The sequence below is a fragment of the Bombina bombina genome, chromosome 4 (assembly GCF_027579735.1).
Source record: "Bombina bombina isolate aBomBom1 chromosome 4, aBomBom1.pri, whole genome shotgun sequence".
Classification (NCBI taxonomy): Eukaryota; Metazoa; Chordata; class Amphibia; order Anura; family Bombinatoridae; genus Bombina; species Bombina bombina.
Window position 1 is genome coordinate 1,021,405,295 of NC_069502.1, and position 26,481 is coordinate 1,021,431,775.

Sequence of the window (26,481 nt, forward strand, 5' to 3'; positions counted from 1 at the left end):
GTGCATGGAAGTTTTAGGTCTCATGACTGCAGCATCGGACGCAATCCCCTTTGCTCGTTTTCACATGAGACCTCTACAGCTTTGCATGCTGAATCAATGGTGCAGGGATTATACAAATATATCACAATTAATATCCTTGAATCCCAATGTACGATACTCTCTGACATGGTGGTGAGATTACCAATAAATAGAACTCCGTGCAATTCTCAAGGCTATTCAGTTCTGGCCTCTGCTAAAGAGAGAACTGTTCATTTGTTTTCAGACAGACAATATCACAACTGTGGCTTATGTCAATCATCAGGGTGGGACTCACAGTTCCCAAGCTATGAAAGAAGTATCTCGGATACTTGCTTGGGCGGAATCCAGCTCCTGTCTAATCTCTGCGGTGCATATCCCAGGTGTAGACAAATGGGAGGCGGATTATCTCAGCCGCCAGACTTTACATCCAGGGGAGTGGTCTCTCCATCCAGATGTGTTTTCTCGGATTGTTCAGATGTGGGGTCTTCCAGAGATAGATCTCATGGCCTCTCATCTAAACGAGAAACTTCCCAGATACCTGTCCAGGTCCAGGGATGTTCAGGCGGAAGCAGTGGATGCACTGACACTTCCTTGGTGTTATCATCTTGCTTATATCTTCCCGCCTCTAGTTCTCCTTCCAAGAGTGATCTCCAAAATCATCATGGAACAGTCTTTTGTGTTGCTGGTGGCTCCAGCATGACCACACAGGTTTTGGTATGCGGATCTGGTTCGGATGTCCAGTTGCCCGCATTGGCCACTTCCGTTACGGCCGGACCTACTATCTCAAGGTCCGTTTTTCCATCAGGATCTCAAATCATTAAATTTGAAAGTATGGAGATTGAATGCTTAGTGCTTAGTCATAGAGATTTCTCTGACTCAGTGATTAATACTATGTTACAAGCTCGTAAATCCGTCTCTAGGAAGATTTATTATAGAGTTTGGAAGACTTGCATTTCATGGTGTTCTTCTCATAAATTCTCCTGGCATTCTTTCAGAATTCCTAGAATTTTACAGTTCCTTCAGGATGGCTTGGATAAGGGTTTGTCTGCAAGTTCCTTGAAAGGACAAATCTCCGCTCTTTGTTTTATTTCACAGAAAGATTGCTATACTTTCTGATATTCACTGTTTTGTACAGGCTTTAGTTCGTATTAAGCCTGTCATTAAATCAATTTCTCCTCCTTGGAGTCTTAATTTGGTTCTGAAGGCTTTACAGGCTCCTCCATTTGAGCCTATGCATTCTTTGGAAATTAAACTACTTTCTTGGAAAGTGTTGTTCCTTTTGGCTAGAAGAGTTTCTGAGCTATCTGCTCTTTCTTGTGAGTCTCCTTTTCTTCTTTTTTCATCAGGATAAGGCAGTTTTGCTGACTTCTTTTCAATTTTTACCTAAGGTTGTCAATGTTTACCTAAGGTTGTGAATTCTAGCAACATTAGTAGAGAAATTGTTGTCCCTTCCTTATGTCCTAATCCTAAGAATTCTTTGGAGAGATCCTTACATTCTTTGGATGTGGAAAGAGCTTTGAAATATTATGTGGAAGCAACTAAAGATTTCAGGAATACTTCCAGTCTATTTGTTTTATTTTCTGGTCCTGGGAAAGGTCAGAAGGGTTCTGCTATTTCTTTGGCTTCTTGGTTGAAACTTTTGATTCGGGTCAGGCCCCGCCTCAGAGAATTACAGCTCATTCTACTAGATCAGTCTCCACTTTGTGAGCTTTTAAGAATGAAGCTTCAGTTGATCAGATTTGCAAAGCGGCGACTTGGTCCTCTTTGCATACATTTACTAAATTCTACCATTTTGATGTATTTGCTTCTTCGGAAGCAGTTTTTGGTGGAAAAGTTCTTCAGGCAGCTGTTTCAGTTTGATTCTTCTGCTTTTGATTTAAGTTTTTTTCTTTCAAAAATGAAAATAAACTTATTTTTTTGGGTTGTGGATTATTTTTTTCAGTGGAATATGGCTGTTTTTATTTTTATTCCCTCCCTCTCTAGTGACTCTTGAGTGGAAGACTCCACATCTTGGGTATTGATATCCCATATGTCACTAGCTCATGGACTCTTGCCAATTACATGAAAGAAAACATAATGTATGTAAGAACTTACCTGATAAATTAATTTCTTTCATAATGGCAAGAGTCCATGAGGCCCACCATTTTTATGGGAGTTATGATTTTTGTATAAAGCACAATTATTTCCATATTTCCTTTGTTGATGCTTTTTCTACTCCTTTCTTTATCACCCCACTGCTTGGCTATTCGTTAAACTGAATTGTGGGTGTGGTGAGGGGTGTATTTATAGGCATTTTGAGGTTTGGGAAACTTTGCCCCTCCTGGTAGTATTGTATATCCCATATGTCACTAGCTCATGGACTCTTGCCAATATGAAAGAAATTAATTTATCAGGTAAGTTCTTACATAAATTATGTTTTTTTTATTTTATAAAAGGGTCAATATAAGAAAATAGTTATTCTTCACATATCTATAAAGGCCTAAGATGTGGCTCCCGTGTATGATATTATAGGGGTATGGTTCCTAGCTTGGGAAGCTGCCTGCATCTTCAGGTAATTGGGCAGTGAATGCTTGTCTGCTGCCCCATTTGTTATTGCATTTGATAGTTCAGCGCTGCCCCCCTGCTGTTGCTTGACTTGTCAGTCACTCAGAATAAACACGTTTGGGATGATTTAACAGTGCCACCTTTGAGGAGAGGTAGAAGATAAGAAGCCAAGGCCTTACGTCCACTGCTTCTTTATAAGTAGTTAGCAGGCATTTATGATTAGCTTTGTGTTTCTTTACTCTTTTAAAGCTATGCACCAAACCCTCTCTTTGTGCTTAATGTTATTTATATCTGAGGCCCCATTTATTAAGTTACGGGCAGACAGGGTTCCCAACTTACCCACTACTTGTATGTGAGATTTTACAATCACTTGCTTCTGCAGCACCGCCGCAACCATCACTGGACCATTGAAGACTGGAAAAAGGTTGCATGGTCTGATGAGTCGAAGTTCCTAGTGCATGATGTTGATGGCAGGTTATGAATTTGGCGAAAACAGCATGAACCTACGGACCCGTCATGTGTGATGAAAACTGTGGAAGGTGGTGGGACAGTGTTATAGTGTGGGTAATGTTTTCCTGGCACACGTTGTGTCCATTGATACCCCTAGATTCACATTTTCTGTTCATGTTGACAGTTTATCCTCAAGAAAATGTTTACTTCCAGCAGGATAATGCGCCAGTGCACAAATCCTGCATCACTATGGGATGGTTCCTGGAACATGACAATGACTTTTCTTTACTGAAGTGGCCCGCTCAGTCCCTGGATCTAAATCCTTTTGAACAACTTTGGGATGAGCTGGAAAGGGCAATTCACTGAAGGCCTACACCTCAAATCTCCTGGAGTTGCATGACACACTCATGTCTGAATGGTACACAATACCTCCACGTTTTCAGCAGATTGTTTAATCCAGGCTTTTTTTAAAGCTAAATGAGGCTCAACATGCTACTAGGTAGCTCTACCTACAGTTTGTGTGTGTGTAAATATGTATGTATGTGTGTATATATATATATATATATATATATATATATATATATATATATATATATATATAGTCGCATGCAAAAGTTTAGGCACCCCTGACAATTTCCATGATTTTCATTTATAAATAATTAGGTGTTTGGATCAGCAATTTAATTTTGATCTATCAAATAACTGAAGGACACAGTAATATTTCAGTAGTGAAATGAGGTTTATTGGATTAACAGAAAATGTGCAATATGCATCAAGACGAAAGTAGACAGGTGCATAACTTTGGGCACCCTTGTCATTTTGTTAATTTGAATATCTGTAACTGTAACTACCTATCACTGATTAATTGGAACACACAATTGGTTTGGTGAGCCCATTAAGCCTTGAACTTCATAGACAGGTGCATCCAATCATAAGAAGTGGCAACATGGGGGCCTCAAAACAACTCTCAAATGACCTGAAAACAAAGATTGTTCAACATTATGGTTTAGGGGAAGGCTACAAAAAGCTATTGCAGAGATTTAAGCTGTCAGTGCCCACTGTGAGGAACGTAGTGAGGAGATGGAAGACCACAGGCACAATTCTTGTTAAGCAATGAAACAATCCCAGCACTCAAAGGTATGGACACACCAAACTCCAAATGTGTAAAAGCAAAAAAGTATTTTTTATTCCATAGTATGGTTCATAAAAACAGCAATAATGTGTCCAATCAGGTGGAAGTAATCAGGTCAGACATGTTTCGTCTGTGATAACGTAACTTCCTCAATGACCTATACAGTTCTTGTTAAGGCCAGAAGTGGCAGGCCAAGTAAAATATCGGAAAGGATGGTGAGAACAGTCAAAAACAGCCCACCTCCAAAGATCAACAACATCATCTTGCTGCAGATGGTGTCACTATGCATCATTCAACAATTCAGCACACTTTGCACAAGGAGAAGCTGTATGGGAGAGTGATGCGAAAGAAGCCTTTTCTGCACACACGCCACAAACAAACAGAGTTACTTGAGGTATGCAAATGCACATGCAAGCCAGCTGCATTTTGGAAGAAGGTGCTGTGGATTGATGAAACAAAGATTGAGTTATTTGGTCAAAACAAGTGTTGTTATGCATGGCGGCAAAAGAACACAGCATTCCAAGAAAAATACTTGCTACCCACAGTAAAATTTGGTCGATGTTCCATCATGCTGTGGGGCTGTGTGGCCAGTGCCGGTACTGTGAATCTTGTTAAAGTTGATTGTCACATGGATTCCACTCAATATCAGCAGATACTTGAGAATAATGTTGAGGAATCGGTCACAAAGTTGAAGTTATGCCGGGATGGATATTTCAACAAGACAACGACCCAAAACAATGCTCAAAATCTACTCTGGCATTTATGCAGAGGAACAAGTACAATGTTCTGGAATGGCTATCCCAGTCCCCAGACCTGAATATCATTGAAAATCTGTGGGGTGATTTGAAGCAGGCTGTCCATGCTCGGCAACCATCAAACCTAACTGAACTGGAGATGTTTTGCAAGGAGGAATGGTCCAAAATTCCTTCATCCAGAATCCAGACACTCATTACAGACTATAGGAAGCGTCTAGAGGTTGTTATTTCTGCTAAAGGAGGCTCTACTAAATATTGATGCAATATTTATGTTAGGTGCCCAAATTTATGCACCTGTCTAATTTCGTTTTAATGCATATTGCACATTTTCTGTTAGTTCAATAAACCTAATTTCACTACTGAAATATTACTGTGATAGATCAAAACACTTGATCCAAACACCCAATTATTTATAAATGAAAATCATAGAAATTGTCAGGTGTGCCTAAACTTTTGCATAGGACTGTGTGTGTGTGTGTGTGTGTGCATATATATATATATATATATATATATATATATTAGCGTTGCGGAACCTGTTGGCACTCTACAAATACCTGATAATAATAATATAATGATATAATAATAATATATATAATGACTCTCAACTGACATTGATATTAACATACAGCAGCTAAGTATATAAAGGGGCCATTTATAAAAAGAGCAAATAAATATTTAAGGCTTTATAGTGTGAATAGGCTTTTCGATTATTATGCAAAGTTGTGTATCTGTAATGAAAAGTACTATTTTACTAGTAGAGCTGAGAGGCTATGATTGTAGCTTATTTATGTGTCACATATAATTTTTCTTCATACTGATGCTGCAGCATTTAATGAGTCAAAACATATGATTTTTTTTTTTTGTAAGACAATTTTACATTTATCATGTAAGTTCAAGTTCTTTTGGAATTCCCCAGGTATAATAACTTGTCAACAAGCATTTTTTTTTTAAAAAACTAAGCATACTGAAAAATGCTTCTTATGGAATCTGAATCTGCAATTTAGATCAAATTGCATTTTTATGTTCCTTAAAATAAATAAACACAATAAAATGACATAAATAGGCATATTAGGTTTCTAAGTATTGAGTTCTGCCAAGAAGCTTAACACGCGCATGTCATTGAGAAATAGCAGATATCTGAAAAACTGAGTAAAAAGACATACATACACATAAGAACACTAAGAAATTAGAGAAACTGTCTCTCTTTTTAAACTATTATCTATGTAGCTTATACATTGCTCTCATGTGTACATATACAAATCAAGAATTTAGATGGCCTTAACCCAATATACAGGCAAGTCTTCTTAGTCTTGGAAACCTTTTTATAGTCATCCTACTACCCTATTGTGAAACTAATGGGATAGAGGTTGGAATGTCATCATATCCTCTTGCCTCCAGGCTTAAACACAAAATTCTCACTCTGCACTGCTCCCCCCTACATCTCAGACCTTCTCTCCAGATACTCTCCCTCCCGACCCCTTTGCTCTTCTCACGATCCCCTACTCTCCTCACGATTTCCTACTCTCCTCCTCTCTTGTTACCTCCTCACATTCCCGTTTACAAGAATTCTCCAGACTGGCTCCCATCTTATGGAACTCTCTGCCTCGCTACACAAGTCTCTCCCCTAGTTTTAAAAGCTCCAAGCTCTTCCTAAAGACTACTATTCAGGGATGCATACAACCTACACTAACCTTTCCTAACTCCATTACTATCCCCTTGAACCCCTTAGCATGTAAGCCTATGAGCCAAGCTGTTTGTAGATCACCCTCATAAGAGCAGACTACAACAGTGCAACTCTCGCCAGGACAATATACATATAAATCTTATCTTGTATACCGCTTATGTTTATAGCGCTGTGGAATCTGTTGGCGCTCTACAAATACCTGATGATGATAATTATTATAAGAATAATAATATCCATTTGTCACTTAAAAACAAGATATCCATCTTCTTAAAAGCACAACACTTCTAGAAACCCATGTTTATCTGTGTTATTCTTGAAACTTCTTCCTGAGTTATGATTATAATTCATGACAAAAGGGGGTTTCAATCCCAAATTGACTTTGCAAAACACAAGGTTTTGAAGCCTGATCTTTCAAAAATGAAAGAAATTAATGATTTGTCATTTTTTTTATTCTTTCTTCAGACAAGAAATTGAAATTCACTAAGGGCATTATTTATTTATTTTTCTTGTGGATTCAAGCTTTTAACCAAAGTGAATTAGATGTTAAATATTTGTTTAGAACTATTATCTGCAGATTAGGTTTTAAACCACATTCCTATGGTGCATGATATGAGAGAACAGAAGATGAAAGACAATGTATTCTTTGAAACATCACATAACACAATGTAAAACTATTTTATTGATTAGCTTTTTAAGTGAAGAAGAAACTATTTCTCAAATTTATTCCAAACAAATGTTTTTTTTGCCTACTAAAAAGGTGGTTGCAATTAATGGTAAATAAGGAACAAGTTGACACTATAATTTTTTCTGTGTACTGCTTCTGCTTTCATAACAAACAGATTCTTAAAGGAAGTTACGTGTTTAGCTAATAACATGTCTATTGATTACAGGAGTAATTTTGTATGTACCTGCAAAAGCTTCAGAAATGAGAGATAAACTCTTAAGTGTCTGCAGTGCTTCTTGACTGATGAAGAAATCTGTGACATCAGAGTTAGCGTCATGAACTCATTCACCCTAGTATTAGCATTCATAAGTATAATGGTGTTGCAGTGCTTAGCTGCATCCGTCAAATACAAAATAATTAGGCCTATTTTAGTAAACTTGCTTCTTCTAGTGTGTTCAAAATACAGACCAGCACTAATTCATACAGCAATAGCGAGATCATATAGAGTTTGACCACAGGTATGCACCAAAAAGTATAAGCTTAATTAGTTCTTAGGATAGCTTTATAGATGCTGAACACAGGGTCACCTCATGGTATCATATTCTCATGAAAGAATAAAAATACATACAAATATAGACACATAGATACAAATATAGACACATAGCAAAAATACATGGCTAGAATAAAACCCCAAATTCAGCCAGGTAATTTTTAATCTGTTAAACACACTGATTCTGATTCTTTAAATTTCTCCCCGCAGAGTAAATTATCTAAAATGATTGGTAAACACTGTGTGATCCCTCACAAGATTTTAGAAAAGCAAATTAGGTTACATCTCTTTGAGAAATTATTTTCATATCTGGGTGTGAACGAGAGATAAGCACATTACAATATAACACTACATGAGCTTTATGAAGTTACATTTTGCTTTTTATTTTAATTTACTTTAGACTTCACTATTTTGTGTTTTAGTGCAATTTAGATTTTGTATATTTAGGATAGTTATATATACAAATTCTGAATGTTTCGGTGTACAAATTATGGTCACCAAGGTAGGAATAGACTTAAGTAGAGTGTATAATCATATTGCTAGTAGGGCATGCTGGTTTCTCACAGTCCCTTAGATAAACTGAGTTCATGGCAAGCTGGCCAGCTGCGCGTTTCTTTTATTTTTTGGGAGGGGGAGGGCTTCCAGAAGAGTGGATACTCTAAAATATATATATATATATATATATATATATATATATATATATATTATTGGGATGGCATATAGCAAGTGATAAAGTGCACACTTTAATTAAAAATAAAATAAAATGCAGCAACACAAAGTCATTACAATGACGTCCATCAGGCTGTATCTTTTTGTGTTTTTATTTAGTGGATTCTCCTTACCCACATGTACTAGAATTATTTTCTATTCCATGGATCAACCACCCTTTCAATAAAGAATTTCTTCTGCACATTACTCATGAACCCATTACTCTAGAACTTGAGATCAAGACCACATGATATGGTTTTGCTGTTTTAAAAAAACACTTTCAGCCTCTATTTTATTAAATCCTTAAATATATTTGAAGTTTTTTTCATGTTATATTTCTTCTCTCATCTAAGTTATACATTTTAAGGTCATGAGGTCTTTCATTGTCAGATCTCTTAATTATAGACACATAGCACAAATACGTGGCTAGAATAAAACCCCAAATTCAGCCAGGTAATTTATAATCTGTTAAACACACTGATACTGATTCTTTAAATTTCTCCCCGCAGAGTAAATTATCTAAAATGATTGGTAAGCACTGTGTGATCCCTCACAAGATTTTAGAAAAGCAAATTAGGTTACATCTCTTTGAGAAATTATTTTCATATCTGGGTGTGAACGAGAGATAAGCACATTACAATATAACACTACATGAGCTTTATGAAGTTACATTTTGCTTTTTATTTTAATTTACTTTAGACTTCACTATTTTGTGTTTTAGTGCAATTTAGATTTTGTATATTTAGGATAGTTATATATACAAATTCTGAATGTTTCGGTGTACAAATTATGGTCATACTTTTTATATTTCTATGTATCTTTTACAAATTGCATTATACTTTTGTGTGAAATGACCCTGGCAGTTTCAGAAAGTGTACAGAGCAGGTTTGTTGTGTGGGCTGCAAAGGGACATCCCATGGGTGTGTCTGAAGTTTGTTCAAAACCCTCATCATATTCTTTAAGAATTTTACACCTGTGGTTTCATTGATTTAATTCTCCAGTTTATAGAAAATGAATGCATGCAAAACAAGAAGCAAATGCAAGTTAAACTGGTGAACATTTTTTTAGTTCAATTTGTATTTGCTACAAAATGACACTGTATATCATTTTCATGTGCTTCCCTATTAACCTCATTGTCTGTTCTGAGATTCTGTATTCTGAAGAGCTTAATTACTTTATGTACAAGACATCCTATATTTCTTAGGGATTTACAGATTCATCACAATGATTGCACTCCAAGCTGTAGAGTTTTTAGGAACCAACCCCTTTTTAACAGAAGAAAGAATATGGAAACATCATTTAGACTGCCAACAACTATAAAGGAGGAAGTCATTTAAAAAAAAAAGCAAACATATTGTTAGCTAAAACATTTTTGTCCTCTAAAGGTTAACTTGCATCAGTGTACAATAGAATAGGTATTTTTTCAGACAGGATCATATCCTGGGTTTCCGACAAGAAGAGTAATGCAGGCCAGAGTAAGTAGTATCATTCACCAGGCCAGAGTCATGATCCCAGGCAGATCAAGAGACAGCAGGGAGTCGTACACAGATGCCAACAGAGATACACATACCCAGAGCACAGACTGACTCAAAACACACATCTGTAACAAAATACAGTTAATTGCAAGCAATTCTATTGTAATAAGCTACTAATAATGAGCCTTGTGCAAATGGATTTCAGAGCAATGTGTGAGATAAATATTTAAAGACCAAGCTAAGCTACACCTGTGATAAATTGTGAAATTACTGCAGATTTGCATACAGTGTTATTATGTGTATTATATAAATTGTAACTTCTTTCCAGATTACTGGCAATGACCCTGGATTTGCAATTAATTACTTTTTCTTTCCTAAGATATGATGAGTCCATGACATCATCAATTACTAGTGGGAATAGAGCACCACAGCAGAGCTGTTAAGTATCTCTCCCATACCCACAACCCCCAGTCATTCTCTTTGCCTCTGTTAACGGAGGAGGTGAAGTTTTGGTGTCTGAAGAAAATTGGATTTCTTTCGCTGCAAGCAAGATTTTTGAGTCTAGCCTTAGTCAACGTTAATCCCTTCAGTAGGTTAGTGGTGGCTTTAAAGCAGTTAGGAACTTGTAAGCTGGGTCTTGCTGCGTTTTCCTAACATTTTGCTGCCCTACTATAGAAACTACGAAACAGTCTGTCCTGGGATGGTTATGAATCACTGCACTAACCCTAGCTAAGTTTATAAGCTGTGTGAACAGCGATGCTTTGGCAATAAGGGAATCTGCTGAAAAGCAGACTTGAAGTAAAAAGGTGTGTCATTGTGAACTTAATTTGCATATCTTACCCATACTCCTTTGCTGCATTAGAAACAATGTATTCCAGAGGTTTTCTGTGGGAAAAACAAGCCTTCTGGCCTGTCTAGATTTGAATGTTGTTGTTGTGTGTATGTATGTATGTATATATTTATATATGTATATATGTATAATTATATGAACATAAGTATATGTGAATGCACTTATTTATTTTGCAGTGTAATAGATATGACTGTTGCATACCCCATTATAATCATATTGAGTTTACTGTGCAATTATTTCATATTCAAGGCATTCCAATCCATTTGAAGTGCGTCTCTAATTAAATTGTATTAACGATTCTTGGAATGTTATGCTTAATTGTGTATAAGCTGTAATAGTGCTAACATGCAGTTAGTTTCATGCTCTTATGGGTGGTTTACTGCTGATATTAAACAACATTATTTTTGTTTTTCAGCGTTTGATATCCCGCTCACTAGGAGTAAATCCAGATGATGTAAATGATCCAGTCAGAATAAGTATTCCTCGCTATGTTCTTTGTGGACAAGGAAAAGATGAACATTACGAATTTGAAATCAAGGTATTTGTTTTCTGTTTCTAACTGTGACTGTTCTATTACGTGATTTTAAACATAGTTGTCTTCTTTTTAGCACACGTGCATCCATGCGCAAAAGTTTAATTAGTCCTTGTCACATCAATGATATGTGGCTTTATTGTATTATTATTATCATTTATTTGTAGAGCGCCAACAGATTCTGCAACGCTATAAACATAACATATTGTAACATTCTACTTACGCTTTTCTTATCATAACATTAACCTCCGCAAAAACATAGACTTGCAGGATCGGTAGCGCTAAAATTACATGTCCTAACTAATTTTGTTCACTATAATTGCCCTATAAGGAATTAACATACTCATACCAGCTTGGGAATGCTAATTATGTAGCTCCAATGCGGATGGTTAGTCCAATGAGATGTTTTACAATAAAAATAGTCTATGTAAAGGAATTTTCATTTATCAGATGTTGAGAGTCCATGAGTCATCATGTGTGGGAATATTCCCCTCCTGACCCCTAGGAGGAGGCAAAAGACACCCCAACAAACCAGAATATTAAATCCCTTTATTTTCCCATGATCATCCTCAGTTATTTTACTGCCGTTCAGAGAGTGGCAGATAAGAAGTTAGCCAGGTAGTAAAAGGTGTTTTCTTAGTGAAGAAATGTTGCAGGCCTCCCAGTTGAAATGTAGAATTGTTCACCAATCCCTTGGTCTACAGTGAGCTGCTCCTTGTGGATCCACAGCCCTCCCCAGGTGATATGTGGACTTGTCCACCAATCTCCTGGGTTGAGATGCTGCTTCTGATTTAGATCCTTGGCATCGTGCTAGAACTGCCTTGGATGGGCTCATCTACGGGAAACATGTTGCTGCAGCTGAGGTAAGCCCAGTCGACAGAGGTGCTGAGAGGTAAAAGCCTGCACCTTGCTTGCTCACCGGCTATTATTATTAACATATTCACATGCTTCACATAGTCTGGGTACATATATTTATATATTTTCGAGCAGTTAATGGCAGGGTGGATTTGATTAAAATCAAATTGATTGAAAACATGATTTAACTCACTCTTCAGTAAGACCAATTTAAATCAATTTAAATGATTGTTTTCATTTTTAGAATAATAACTTTTCAGATTTTATTTCTGTTATATCAGACCATTACTAATTTGGTTACATATCATTAGATATGCATAGATACATCATTGAAATGATCAATTAAATTATTGGAAGGTGAACTATCTCCACTTTAATAGGTTAATCATTCATTTTTAATCAACTTTTCAGCTGTACTTTATTGGAAGGAGAAAAATAATGATTACCTTAAAGGGACAGTCAACACCAGAATTGTTGTTGTTTTAAAAGATAGATAATCCCTTAATTACCAATTCCCCAGTTTTGCATAACCAACACAGTTATAATTATACACATTTTATTTCTGTAATTACCTTGTATCTAAGCCTCAGCAGACCTTATTTCAGTTCTTTTGACAGACTTGCAGTTTAGCCAATCTGAGCTGTCTCCATTGTATATTCACATGCATGAGCTCAATGTCATCTATATGAAACACATGAACTAATGCCCTCTAGTAGTGAAAAACTATCAAAATGCATTAAGATTAGAGGCGGCCTTCAAGGTCAAGAAATTAGCATATGAACCTCCTAGGTTTAGCTTTCAACTAAGAATACCAAGAGAACAAAGCAAAATTGGTGATAAAAGTAAATTGGAAAGTTGTTTAAAATTACATGCTCTATCTGAATGATGAAAGGTTTTTTTGGACTTGACTGTCCCTTTAATAATAATAATTACAATATAAATAGTTTTATTTCACTAAAAAAAGTAACCATTACCTTTAATAATAAGAATTTAAATAGTTTTTTTTTTTTTTTAAACTAAAGCAATAAGATTACATTTTATTTGTAAAGCTTGCCGTTCCTTACTCACGCTTAGGTCTGTGTACAGATCTATTTCACTCCAAACAATCTTATATATAGTGAACTTCTTAAAACTTAGTATAGGTTGATTCTGTGTACATATATTTGCAGGGGAGCCATGGCATTAAAGGGATTGTAAAGTCAAAATTAAATATTCATGATTCAGAATCATCTTCATTTTTTTTATTTTACTAACCCCCTAAGCAGCCTTCCACTTTTCCCATACCTGATTTGGTTTATGAAATGATGTCTAAGGAATTTAGGAAGCCATATATTCCTTTTGTTCCATCTACTAAATTTAAATCTATGTTTTGTCTTCCTTCTGTTAATACAGAGATTTGGAAAACTGTTCCTAAGGTAGATGCAGCTTGCATGTTTTATGTTTAGAGCTGCAGTCAGTGTAGCCTGTGTCGCCTTTGTCACTGCTGAATGGTTTGATAATCTTTCAGATCTTGTTTCTGGGGAAACCACACGGGTTGAAATTCAGGATTGTATTAATCTTCTAAGAACATTCAATTACTTTATTTGTGATACAGTAGTTGAAATAAATTGCATTCATGCTAAAATGCTGCGTTAGCTGTTTTAGCTAGGCAAGCTTTGTGGCATAAGTCTTGGTTTGCTGATATGGTTTCTAAGCGCAGACTACTTTCTCTCCCCTTCCAGGGTAAATCTCTGTTTAGGCATGGGCTGAATGCTATTATTGCCACAGTCACTGGAGGGTAAGGGAGCTTTTCTGCCCCAGGATAAAAAAAATCTACGGGTAAGATTAGATCTGCAGGGCGTTTTTGTACCTTTCAATTAAGGCTCAGAAATATTCCTTCTTTTGGCTACTCCAAAATTTCTTGGTCCAAAAACAAACAGTCCAAGAAGTCTACCCCATCTCCCAAAACCACATGAAGTTGCAGACCCCATACCAGACTAGTGTCTGGTGGGGGGCAGATTGAGTCTCTTTCTGGAGGCTTGGGAGAGATATGTTCAGATCCCTGGGTATTGCAAATAATTTCCCAGGGGTATTGAATAAGCTTTCGTTCAAGGCCTCCTCTGGCAAATGATTTTTGTCTTGAGTGCCTTTTGACCCTTTAAAGCTTTCTTGACTTATGTGAGAGATCTGGAAATATTGAGAGTGGTAACTCTAGTTCCAACTACAGAATTAAACCAGTGGTTTTATATAAACCTCTTTATAGTAAAGTATAGTATATGCCATAGTGGTCCTTTGGTTGTTCAACCTGATTTACATTTACGATTTGTTATGCTACCCAAAGTGATAACCAGAATCAAACAGGAACAAGCCTCAGCAATTCTGATTGCTCTGGCATGGCTTCAACCTGTTACCAGACATATTTATAATAAAGTCTGGAAAACCTTTTTTTGGTGGTAATCTTACAAAGGTTACCTTTGGAATTATTTTAGAATTCCTAGAGTCCTTGAGTTTCTGAAGGAAGGCCTAGATAAAGGTTTATCAGCCAGTTCACTGAAGGGTCAGATTTCGGCTCTGTTTTGTTTCATAAAATAATTACTAAAATGTCTAGCTTTTGTTCAGGCTCTAAGACTTAAACCAGTTATTTATCCAGTTTCTCTTGCTTGGAAACTTAAACTAGTTTTGTGAGTTCTTCAAACTCCTCCTGTTGAGCTAATGCATGGTTTAGACCTTCAGCTTTTAGCCAGGAATGTTTTTTTCTAGCTATTTCTTTGGCTTAGAAGGGGCTCTGAGCAGAGCTCACAGCTTTGTCTTTTCTGATTTTTCATCAGGATAAGGTTCTCCTTCGCACTAGCTAATCTTGTCTTCCTAAGTTAGTATCTACATATAATATCAATTAGAAAATTATGGTTCCTTCTTTTTGTCCAGATCCTAAGAATTCTAAGGAGCATCTTCTCCACATCTTGGATGTTGTAAGAGCTCTAAACTATTATGTGGAAGGTACAAAATAATTCAGACTTACTTCTCTTTTAGTTAAATTTTCTGTGCCTTGCAAATGTTAGAAAGGTACAGCTGCTACTTTAGCAGCTTAAATCTTTAATTACCAAGGCGTATTTGGTTGTTGGAAAAACTCCCCCTAAACGCATTGCTGCTCATTCCACTACAGCAGTTGCTACTTATTGGGCCTTTCGTAATGAGGCTTCTATTGATCAGATTTGTAAAGCAGCTACTTGGTCTTCTTTACATACTTTTTCTAAATTTTAGCACTTTGATGTGTATGCTTTTTCTGAGGCTGCCTTTGGCAGAAACGTTCTGTGGGCCATAGTGCTTGAATATTAATGTCCTACCTTCACTGTTTGCCTCCCCCCCATTTACTGCAGTTTTGTGAGTCATTTAGCACCTAAGTATCCATTGTTATAAGAGACAATTGTATAACAATCTAATCTATGAGCATTGAATACCATTATCATACTAATTATTCTTAAAAAATGAATGGAGTTAAATACATCATTCGTAGAAAAAAGAAGAAAGAATTAAAGAAGTTTAAATAACCTTAAATTTATCAAATACCATTTTGATGGAATGCAAAACACTCAAACAATGATCTTCGAAAACAAAGCTGTTGCACTGGTTTTGTTTTTTTCTGGAATTGTATTTAAGAATATGTAATAAATTGGTGCACTACAATCAAACTTCTAATTATTAAATATACTTAAATGGACATTAAACACGTTGAGATGGTAATATAAAATGATAAATTGTATATAATAAAACAACTCTGCAATATACTTTCATTATTTATTTTGTCCTCTTTGCCTGTAATTCCATTCTGAAATTGTGAGCTTTTCAATTCCTGTTAGAAATGGAAGTGCAGAACACTGTTATATTCTACACAGCCATTGGCTGCACACTCTAGTGACCTATTTATAACTGACCTAATTGGCCACAGCAGAGAAGGTAACACAAGTTACATGGCAGCTCCCAGTGTTTTATAGACACTAAAACTTTACACTTATTTTGTCACTTTTTAAACAACTAATGAAACTTTAAAAAATACATCTACATGTTAGTCATGGACTAATCTTTTCTTTGAATGCATCATTCTATCTAGCATGTATTTAGTGTTTAACCAGTGGTTTTGTTTGTATATGTATGCACGATTAATCGCATATGCGACTTAAAACCGCGATTAACCGCTGCGATTTTAAAACCGCGAGGAGTCGCAATTTTTTCCTACATAAAAAATTCCTTTAGAAGTGGCTGTAATGCATAAATTTATTTGTGATTTCTTGCAAACCAGCTCCATCTAGTGGTTGCATTTAGCACACATTTGTAAAATGGCTCTTTTACTTTCACTTTCTGTTCTGAGAAGCAGCCGATCAATCTAGAAATCTAAAAGCAGAGCCCATGCAGGAATGAAGAGAAGAGAAAGCCACTTACTTATATTTCCCCCTAGGGTCGTCTGCAGTCTGAAACTTAGGGTATGTAAACATTATGGAACCTCCCACACAATCTCCTGCTCTCTGAGAAACGGCTTAAATACATAGCAGATGCAGTTAACCCCATGGCTCCCAAAAAGGCTAAAACTGCAGTCCCCTCTGCTATTAGCTGCTGGGTTAACTTAACTGTATCTACAATGTATTTTATATCAGCAAGGCACAGCATTTCTGAAAGGAGCAGCCCCCCACCCCTACTGCTATATGCCTGTAATGGATTCCTGGACAGGAGCAGGGCTCATTTTCAGTCAAATTAAAATGTTTTAAAAAGAATATATATATATATATATATATATATATATATATATATATATATATATATATATATAATCTGTATGTGGCTTACACTGCTTCATTTGTTAATCATACCACTGTCCACAGTTAGAATGACTGTCCAAGAAAACATGACAATGTTGTGTGTCATAAGACCTAATAACTGGCTAGTGGCTACTATTTAATCACATCACAGGCAGCAAATTTTATTTTAACTATTTTGTGGTTTGTATTTTTATGCTCCAAGAGTGTATTGGACATTGAGAAACATGTACATTAAGATTCTGTTGTGTTAAATAAACTTTATAATGCAAAATGGTGTTGTAGTCATTTCTAAATAAAATCGTGATTAAATCGAAATTATTATTTTTTTGCCCATATCGCCCAGCCCTAATATATATATATATATATATTATATACTATTAGAAGCACACCAGATGAACTGGATCAACATTGATGAATACAACTTCTTGAGGACCACTCATCCGATTCATCCAATATTGTACACTTTACCGAAGATACATAAAGATCAACAGAATCCCCCAGGAAGACCAATTGTGTCAGCCAGAGGGTCCTTACTACAACCTATAGCACAGTTTGTTGATGCCCTTTTACAACCCCTTGTAAGATCTATGGACTCATATATTAGGGACTCAGGTGACCTCATTTCCATCCTCAACACGGTGGATAAAGTTGATGACAATGACTTATTAGTCACACTGGATGTAAGAAGCTTGTACACGGTCATTCCCCATAGGGAGGGACTTAAGGCAGTAGCAGTGGTGTTGACACGATTCCCATACGTGGGACCACCTATCTCTCTGATCCTGGACCTATTGGAAAAATGCTTAACCTTGAATTATTTCCGTTTTGAAAACACATTTTACCAGCAATTGACGGGGACAGCCATGGGATCGAACATGGCCCCGTCATATGCCAACTTGTATATGGAACAGTTTGAACGTGAAACCATTGACATCTATAATATCGACACAGTGAAACACTACAAAAGATACATTGACAATGTCTTTTTCATATGGCATGGCACAAAAGACACTCTGGTGGATTGGGTCACGCACATAAATGCGCTTGAGACCCCAATCAAATTTGAACTTAAATACGATGGGAATTATATTGACTTTCTAGACCTTAGGATTTACAAAAAACAAGGCACATTATGTACAACTCTCTACACTAAACCAACTGACCGGAATTCAATACTCGAAGCATCCAGTAACCACCCTCCCCACACCAGAAAAGCAATTATAAAGTCACAAATGATTAGAGTGTTAAGAAACAATACTGAAGCCAGCAATCGTGAAACACAATTAAACATGATGGCTGAAAAGTTCTTACAAAGGGGCTACAGTATGGAACTCATACAAAATGTTATTGCTGAGGTGGTCACTCATGGAATGAATCCGGTAGACCAACGGGAGCAGCCAAAGAGAGACAGGATGGTTTTCACCATGACCTTCAACAAAGGAAAGGACAAGATGGCTGATAATATCAGGAAGAGATGGGAGCTCTTAACTACAGACCATACTCTACCATTTAAGCATATGGATCCTCCCATCATGGGTTACAGACGGGGAAGGAGCCTAAGAGACCTGCTCATGTCCACAGACCCCAGCAGTGCTATAATAAACAACAATGGCTAAAGACTAAGAAAAAGGGTTGCTACAGGTGTCTGGGATGCACAACATGCAGTGGGATGATCCCGTGTAAAGTCTTCAGACATCCACACACAACCCAGAAATATACAATAAAACATTTCATTACCTGTACAACCTCTCATGTTATTTATCTGCTCAGCTTTTGTTGTGGCCTATTTTATATAGGAAAAACGACGGACAATGCAAGACTCAGGATGGCGAACCACAGATCAGCCATAAGGAGTGCCCTGGACAAAGGGGTATCGGACCAACCCGTGGCACGCCATTTCCTTATGGCCAAACATAAGGTAACGGACCTAAGATTCGTCTTGATTGACCACGTTCCACCACTTAAACGAGGAGGTGACAGGGACAAAGCCTTACTTCAGTGTGAAACGAGGTGGATACACAGACTTGGTACCCTACATCCTAAGGGCCTAAATATGTCTAACGATTGGCATTGCTTCCTCTGATAACAGTGTGGTGTGGTTATATACCACTGATCCCATACTTGTGAGGATTCACCCGTGGTGAATCACCCGCTATAGTGGGACACTTGATAGAGCTTGATATCCAACCAGGGATAGTCACTTGTAGCTCTGGGATACACACTAAGATGGACCACCTCGATCTTGACTATACATGAGGGTTGGAACACTAACCAGTGTGTTTCATGTTACACAATGTGATACACACTAGATTAGGTATCCGTGCCACTCATGAGTCTCTACTGTTGCCTTATCAGAGGTGGTTGAAACATGGGAATGAAGGGCACTTGGATAATGTTAGGGTACCATGACATCTCCACGAACCTAGTATGAATATAACTCTCATCTCTCCATGGAGTCACCTGTCACCATCATGAATGGAAGTCTATGACCACTATAATACCACCACCTTATAAAAGGAGTTAACACCTTATAATGACTTATGTATGGACCAGAACTAAACTAGATTACATGCCCTTCCTTGATTGCCAATTATGAATAGTGAACCAATGATATTATTTGAGGTTCAGCTATATGGACACAATGGTATCCAGACACAAGGAGGTAATACTGTTAAACGAATGTTATGCTAATAACATGAGATATATACTCATTGTGTTAGTCTGTATCAGATATATGCTTAAAATTGGAGTAACAAGACAATATGCTACCTTATTTGATGAGGTATGTGGGATACCATAATGTGTTGGACCAGGTTATGTTGCTTCTAGTGGAAGCCTTAGTTGTATCTGTATTTACATTTAGTTTTATCTTTATGTACATTTTTGTTTCTTTCTCATATGACCCATTTGCCACCACAGCTGCGGTAACCTAACAAGGGATTTATTACTAGAGCCTTAGCAACTACCCCACAATAGCTATATGGGTGACAATACACTTTAACTATGCACTATAAGTTGTGCACTATGTAAATTATTCGCCACCGGTGGAAGCCTTAATACCTTGCCCTTTTACATCTATTGTAACCGTTCTGGTAACATTGGGTGAGCTACTGCTGTATTGTTACATAGCCACCTAACACTCACTAATGTGTTCAAATCACTCTGATAATACTGACAGGGCTTGAAGCTGTATAAACGCACTGCGGTTACCATGACTACAAGCAGTAGCGCAAGCCGGGTGACGTCAGCCGCATATGCTAATTAGCCATGCGGTTTGAGGAATTACACCACAGACGCCGGAGTTCACTGCACAGCGTCTCTGAGACACATAATTTGGCACTTGACAGCAACACATCTTTTTGGCAGATCACTAGTCAGACTGGGGATACTGGCATTTTTACATAAGGTATGTTCCTATACGGAGGTGTCTGCTATGAGTATCAGCAATAATCTAGATCTGTTATGACCTGACAAACATGATGCGTGTACAAAAGCAGTGGCAGAGATTTACTAGGATTCTCCAATTCTGGGTAACGCTTATTTAAACAATATGTGATATGATGACTGTGTAATAACCTCAATTATGGACACATACAGACTCATATAAGTAACCAACTAGCTATAAATTAGGGATAGATTATTGTGACTCAATTGTTCCATGCTTAATGTGACTTTATAACATGAATCACGTGCTGAATTATTGTTAACACAGTGTAACCGATACTGCAAATGTTGGTCTACATGGATATATACATTGCTATAATGATATGTTTGTATTTCTGCTCTATATATTTTACCTATTTTAATAGCTTAGTAGTATGGCAATATTGTTTGGTTGAGGGGGGGTCATCACCATGACAACCATGTTTTTGGCGCAATTCACACAGGTATTGTTAGATGGGTGGGGCTTATTGTATATATAAGGCACTATGCTTCACTTGCATGTTTGTACGGTCCTGAGGAAGGAGTCTGTGGACTCCCGAAACGTTACCACAATAAAATAAATATGTTTTTATGCTTAAATCCAGCGAGTGCAGTCCCTATTTTTGAAAATACTATATATATATACTATATATATATATATATATTAGAAACAAGCGCAAAAAAGAAACAATCTGAAAGGACGTAAAATTCTCAACAGAAGTGATCTTTTTGGTGGCACAATGGAATACTTCTTTGTTTTTTTTTATATATGAAGTTTTTTATTGAAGAGGTTCATAAAACATGGCATGAGATACACAGTACAATGTATACATAGCATGATATTAAATTCCATCCGGTTGCTATTACAGGTTATGGACATGCAGCTTCTGCTGTGTATCAACAAGGACAACAAAAAAATTACATATAAACCGCATAGGCCTCTAAATAGGCCAACCTTTAGCATCTTGTCCAGTTATATTTGAGGGAACCTTTTTTTCACAATGATTAAATAAAAAGAAAAAAGAAGAAGGAGAGGAAGGGGAATAAAAAGGAGAAGAAAAAAAAGAAAGAAGAGGAAAAGAAGAGGATAAACGGAGTGATGTAGAAGGGGTGAAGCAGTACAAGGGAGAAAAAGGGAGAAACATAGGAGGAAATGTAAAAAGAAGAGGGGAAATCCAGAAGAGTGGGTAATGAAGTATCTCTCCAATATCACCTGTCCCATAGTGTAATGTAACATCATTGGTCAGAAGCTCGAGTAAGGTCGAAATTATGTTGGTACCTGCAGTGATTCCCAATAAAGTTTTATATTTAAAAACATGTCATGCCTATTTCGTTTAAGATAAGAGTATTCTTCCAAAAGAATGAGTTCTTGTGTTCTAGCTGCACACTCCGTAATTGTTGGAACATTTTGGGATTTCCATTTTCTGGCAATTAGGGATTTTGCTCCATTTACACAAATTTGAAGTAGGGAAAGTCTAAGTTTACAGGAGATCCTAGGCCTAGCATTGAACAGTATGATCATTGGGTTAAAGTTAAATGTAGTACCTAGTAACAGGTGTAATATCTTTTCTAAGGAGTCCCAAAAGGTCCGCAGGCTAGGGCACGACCACCATATGTGCGATAAAGTTCCCTCACCCCCACACCCCCTCCAGCACAAGGGAGAAACCTCAGGGTATATCATTTTCAGTCTGACTGGTGTCATATACCACCTTGAAAGAATTTTATAGTTCATTTCAAGGATCTGGGAAGAAGACAACGTTTTGCCAGTAAATTCAAACAATTTATATCAGTATTCCGGTGTAATGTCTTGGTGCAATTCTTCCTGCCAGGATTGAGTGTATGTCGGTAATGTTCTATGTACACAATGGTCTATAATTCGCCTCGACATAGCAAGAGTTCCTCTTGAGGTAATGACAGCTCTGCAAAGCGTTTCAAATGGGGTGAGAGAGCGTGTAAGCTGAGAGCTATGTGGGGAAACTCGCAGCAGATTTTGAAATTGGGAGTATTTCAACCAGTTAGTAAATGTACCCTCCAGAACTTCAGATAAGTCTTGTCTCGGCCTAAGTTTCCCCTGGGAAAGAAAATCCACCAGCGGGGATGAAAACCCCAACTCTTTATAGTGTATGTCCCCCGTTGAGAGATGTATGCCTAATAGTAATTCAGTATTTTGGAAAATTGGTGTCATGGGCGAGTGGGGTGTGGATATTCCTTTTATATGGGTAATTATTGTGTCCCAGGTACGAAAGATGTGTCTATAAAGAGGGGATGATCTAGCTCTAGTTGGGCGATATTTATCCTGCAGCCAGCAAATTGGGCCTACTTTAGGAGTTTTCAAGATATGCATGTCTAGGGGGATCCATGCCTTGTCTTGAGAGCTAGTGTGCCAATTTAGTATACGTTGTAGTACGTTAGCCTGATAATATCGGAGTATATGGGGAGTACCCAACCCACCATCTCTCCTGGATCTATATATATTTTGCCTAGCCACTCTCGGTTTTCGTCCTCCCCATATAAAATCGTTGAGGATAGATTGGAGCTGTCGGAGATAGGTATGGGGGAGATGAATAGGGATAGTCTGCAATAAATAAAGTATTCGAGGCAACAATGACATTTTCGTGATTTGGTTTCTGCCCCACCAAGAGAAATATTTATTTCGCCAAGACTGACAGTCCCTCGATATTTCTTGTAAGAGCGGTGTGTAATTGGATTTAAATAGGGATGCCAGTCGTGGTGTAACATTAATACCTAAGTATCTGATGTGGTCACTGTTTAGTTGATATGGACAGACCTGGGCCAGATTTGAGAACTTATGGGCGTTCATTGTAATATTTAAAATGTTGGATTTCTGGTTATTAATCAGGAAGTGGGAGAGGCTCCCAAAAACGGCGAAATTTCGGTCAATACGGCCGGTAGAGATATACTAGGATTAGATAAGGACAACAGTATGTCATCAGCATATAAGCTTATTTTATAATTGTTGGGGCCTACGGCTATCCCGGTGATGTTAGTATTTAGCCTAATGTGGGATGCTAGGGGTTCCATTGCAATAGCGAATAATAGCGGGGACAGTGGGCACCCCTGCCGTGTACCATTATTTATTTGAAAAGATTCTGACAAAATACTATTTACCCTGATTCTAGCTGTGGGATTACTATAGAGACTGAATATCCTGTTAATCAATTTATCTCCAAACCCATATCCAGACAACACCGAGCGAAGGTATACCCAGTTCATCCTATCGAACGCTTTTTCCGCGTCAGTTGAGGCCAGGACCATCTCAATATTAGAGGTTGTAGCAAAATCGATCAAATGGAGCGTCCTAATTGTATTATCTCTGGCCTCCCGACGCGGAATAAAGCCCGCCTGGTCCGTGTGGATAATATGAGGCAACAGCGTACTGAGTCTAGTTGCTAATATCTTGGCATATATCTTAACGTCCGTATTTATCAGGGATATAGGCCTGTAGCTGCCCGGTTCAAGTGGGGACTTCCCTGTTTTATGAATTAATGTAATATGGGCCGATAAAAAATCTGTGGAAAAAGATCAGTTTTCGTCTATTGAATTAAATAATCTAAGCAGGTGTGGCAGTAATATATTTTTAAATGTTTTGTAATACAAATTGGAAAAAGCGTCGGGCCCCGGGCTTTTTTGTGTTGGTAGAGATTCAATGGCCTTTATGATTTCCAAAGGGGCAATGGGTTCATCTAAGCCTGCGGCCTCCTCCTTCGAAATCTTAATTAAGTCAGCCTCCCTAACATATTTATCCATATCGCTAGTCTTTTCGGGGGAGTCTATTGGTGGTAAATTATATAGTTTACTGTAGTAGTCATGAAATGTTGAGGCAATTGACTTACTGTCTTGTATCTCCTCACGATCTACATTATATAGTTTTTGGACATAGGAGTTAAGCGTTCTTTGGCGTAAAGCTCTGGCTAATAGCCTTCCGGCTTTGTTTCCTTCTGAGAAATATAATCTCTTTAGATAAAAGTCTTGTCTTTGGGCTTCTTTTTGTAAATGGGTATTAAACTTATTTCTTGCAAGGGCAAGGTCTCGATTTATGATGGGATCTAAAGGGTGCTGGAAATGGGCCTGCTCAAGGGTCGATAATTGGTGTTCAAGCGTTCTATAGTCTGTCTTCCTACGCTTAGTAAGAAATGCTTTGTGTTTGAGAAAGATGCCCCTTATCACCGCCTTGTGTGCATCCCATAGGGTACTGGGAGTAATAGAATCAGTCATATTTATTCTAAAATACTCATTCAGGGCTTTAGAGATTTGTTCTGTAAATATTGGATCTTTAAAAGTGTTTCATCCAGTCTCCAGATGTATTGGGAGAGTGGAGCCGAGGGCCAAACAACGGTGAGCATGACCATAGAATGGTCCGACTAGGGAGTTAGGGAAATAGTGGTGGAGTCTATAATGTGTAAGCTAAGTTGGTTTACTAAAATGTAATCTATTCTAGACCAGGACCTATTCGTGTGCAAGTAAAATGTAAACTCTTTCTTCTGGGGATGTTGCAACCTCCACACGTCTACTAGGGAGTGGGCTGATAGATTGGTGTTGATGCTTTGTAATGTGGATATGGGGACCCCACTCCGTCCGTGAGAGCAGTCGAGCAAAGGTGACAGAGCTACATTAAAGTCGCCTGCGTAGATAACATTTCCCCTAGTAGTAGGCAAGTATCTGTCCAAGGTCTGCCTAAAAAACTTAGCTTGTGCTCTATTGGGGGCATACACATTCACCAGTGTAACCGTTTGATTATATAGAGTGCCCTGTAAGATAAGAAGTCTACCCTCTTTGTCCTGTTGTTTGGCAGTTAGTTGAAACGGTAATCTCCTATTAAAGAGAATGCCTACTCCATTTGTTTTACTGTCGTTATGAGAGAAATAGCCAAGAGGGTATGTGCTGGAGGAGAATGCGGGAGCCCCCTCACGACTAAAGTGTGTCTCCTGAATAAAGATAATGTCGCCCCCCAGCCTGCGAAACCAATTCAGAGCTACTGATCTTTTTGTTGGGGAATTAAGGCCCTTGACGTTTTGGGAAAAAAAATTCATTTTAGGGAGGGACATAATAATCTAAGGGTCTGAGCAGCATAGAGAGGCTAGAACCTACTGGAATTGAAGGGTGTAACTGCATGTCTATAGATTCCCATCCCTGGGATGAGGGGTACTTACTGTGTAATCGAACTTCTGGTGACCAAAAATGATGTGCATGACTGGTACATAAAATACAACAGATAATACAGAGATTGGTATGTCGAAAGATCCTCTGGGGGTAGAGAAAAAGGTGATTATTGAGAGGAAGAGAGAGAAGAAAAGGGAGAAAAAGTAAATAAATAACAAAAAACAAAAACCTTACAGTAAAATACAAACCTAACCTACTTACAGCAATTGTAAATGGCTCAAGAACATTGAGCTATAGGTCAGGGCTAATACTGTTCTGTTCTAAATGCAAACATATAGGAGAACATAACATTCTTAACTAATATAATCTCCATCCACTTAAATCTTACTGCCATCCAACGGTGCAGAGCTAAAATTAAAAGTGCAAGATTAACATAACTAAACATTGTAAAAAATAAAACTGCAATGAACATCACTTTGTGGCTTCCATTTTGGAAGCCTATCTTCTGGAACTCATAGTGAAACTGTTACCCGATTTAGGGTCAACTAGCAATGCTAGATAGAGACGGCTAGGGGGTAGTGGGTCATCATACCACCTTGGCAAAAAAAAGTATTTTCTCCGCTTATAAGGGCTGTGTCCATCTATTTTAAAGTACTATTACCACATAGTCGTCCACATGCAGGAAGTATTATTCATGGGTGGTCGCCCCTGGGGAGCATCAAGGATGAGGTAGAAAAGGAAACACCTTTCCAGAAGTAAAGTGGTGGAAAAAGTTCAGATAGAAACCAAAGGACCTCAGGTAGGTGTTTGTTGAGCATCATCCTGGCCTGGGAAGGGGGTAGCAACAGTCTTGTCTTTTCTCAGTCTTTTCCGGTTGACTGTGGTCCAGCCCAATCTTTGGGGTCTGGGGGTATGGGTGTCTTGTTGATC

The 26,481-nt window shown here is 37.7% G+C and overlaps 1 protein-coding gene across 2 annotated transcripts in view; it reads left to right on the plus strand.

Moving 5' to 3' along the window:
• Nucleotides 1-26,481, plus strand: part of KIF16B (kinesin family member 16B) — a 999,411-nt gene that overhangs the window by 749,462 nt on the left and 223,468 nt on the right. For both annotated transcript variants that reach the window (XM_053712121.1, XM_053712122.1), the window contains one exon: nucleotides 11,246-11,368. In XM_053712121.1, coding sequence (XP_053568096.1) covers nucleotides 11,246-11,368 — 123 coding nt within the window. The remainder of the gene's footprint in view (nucleotides 1-11,245; nucleotides 11,369-26,481) is intronic.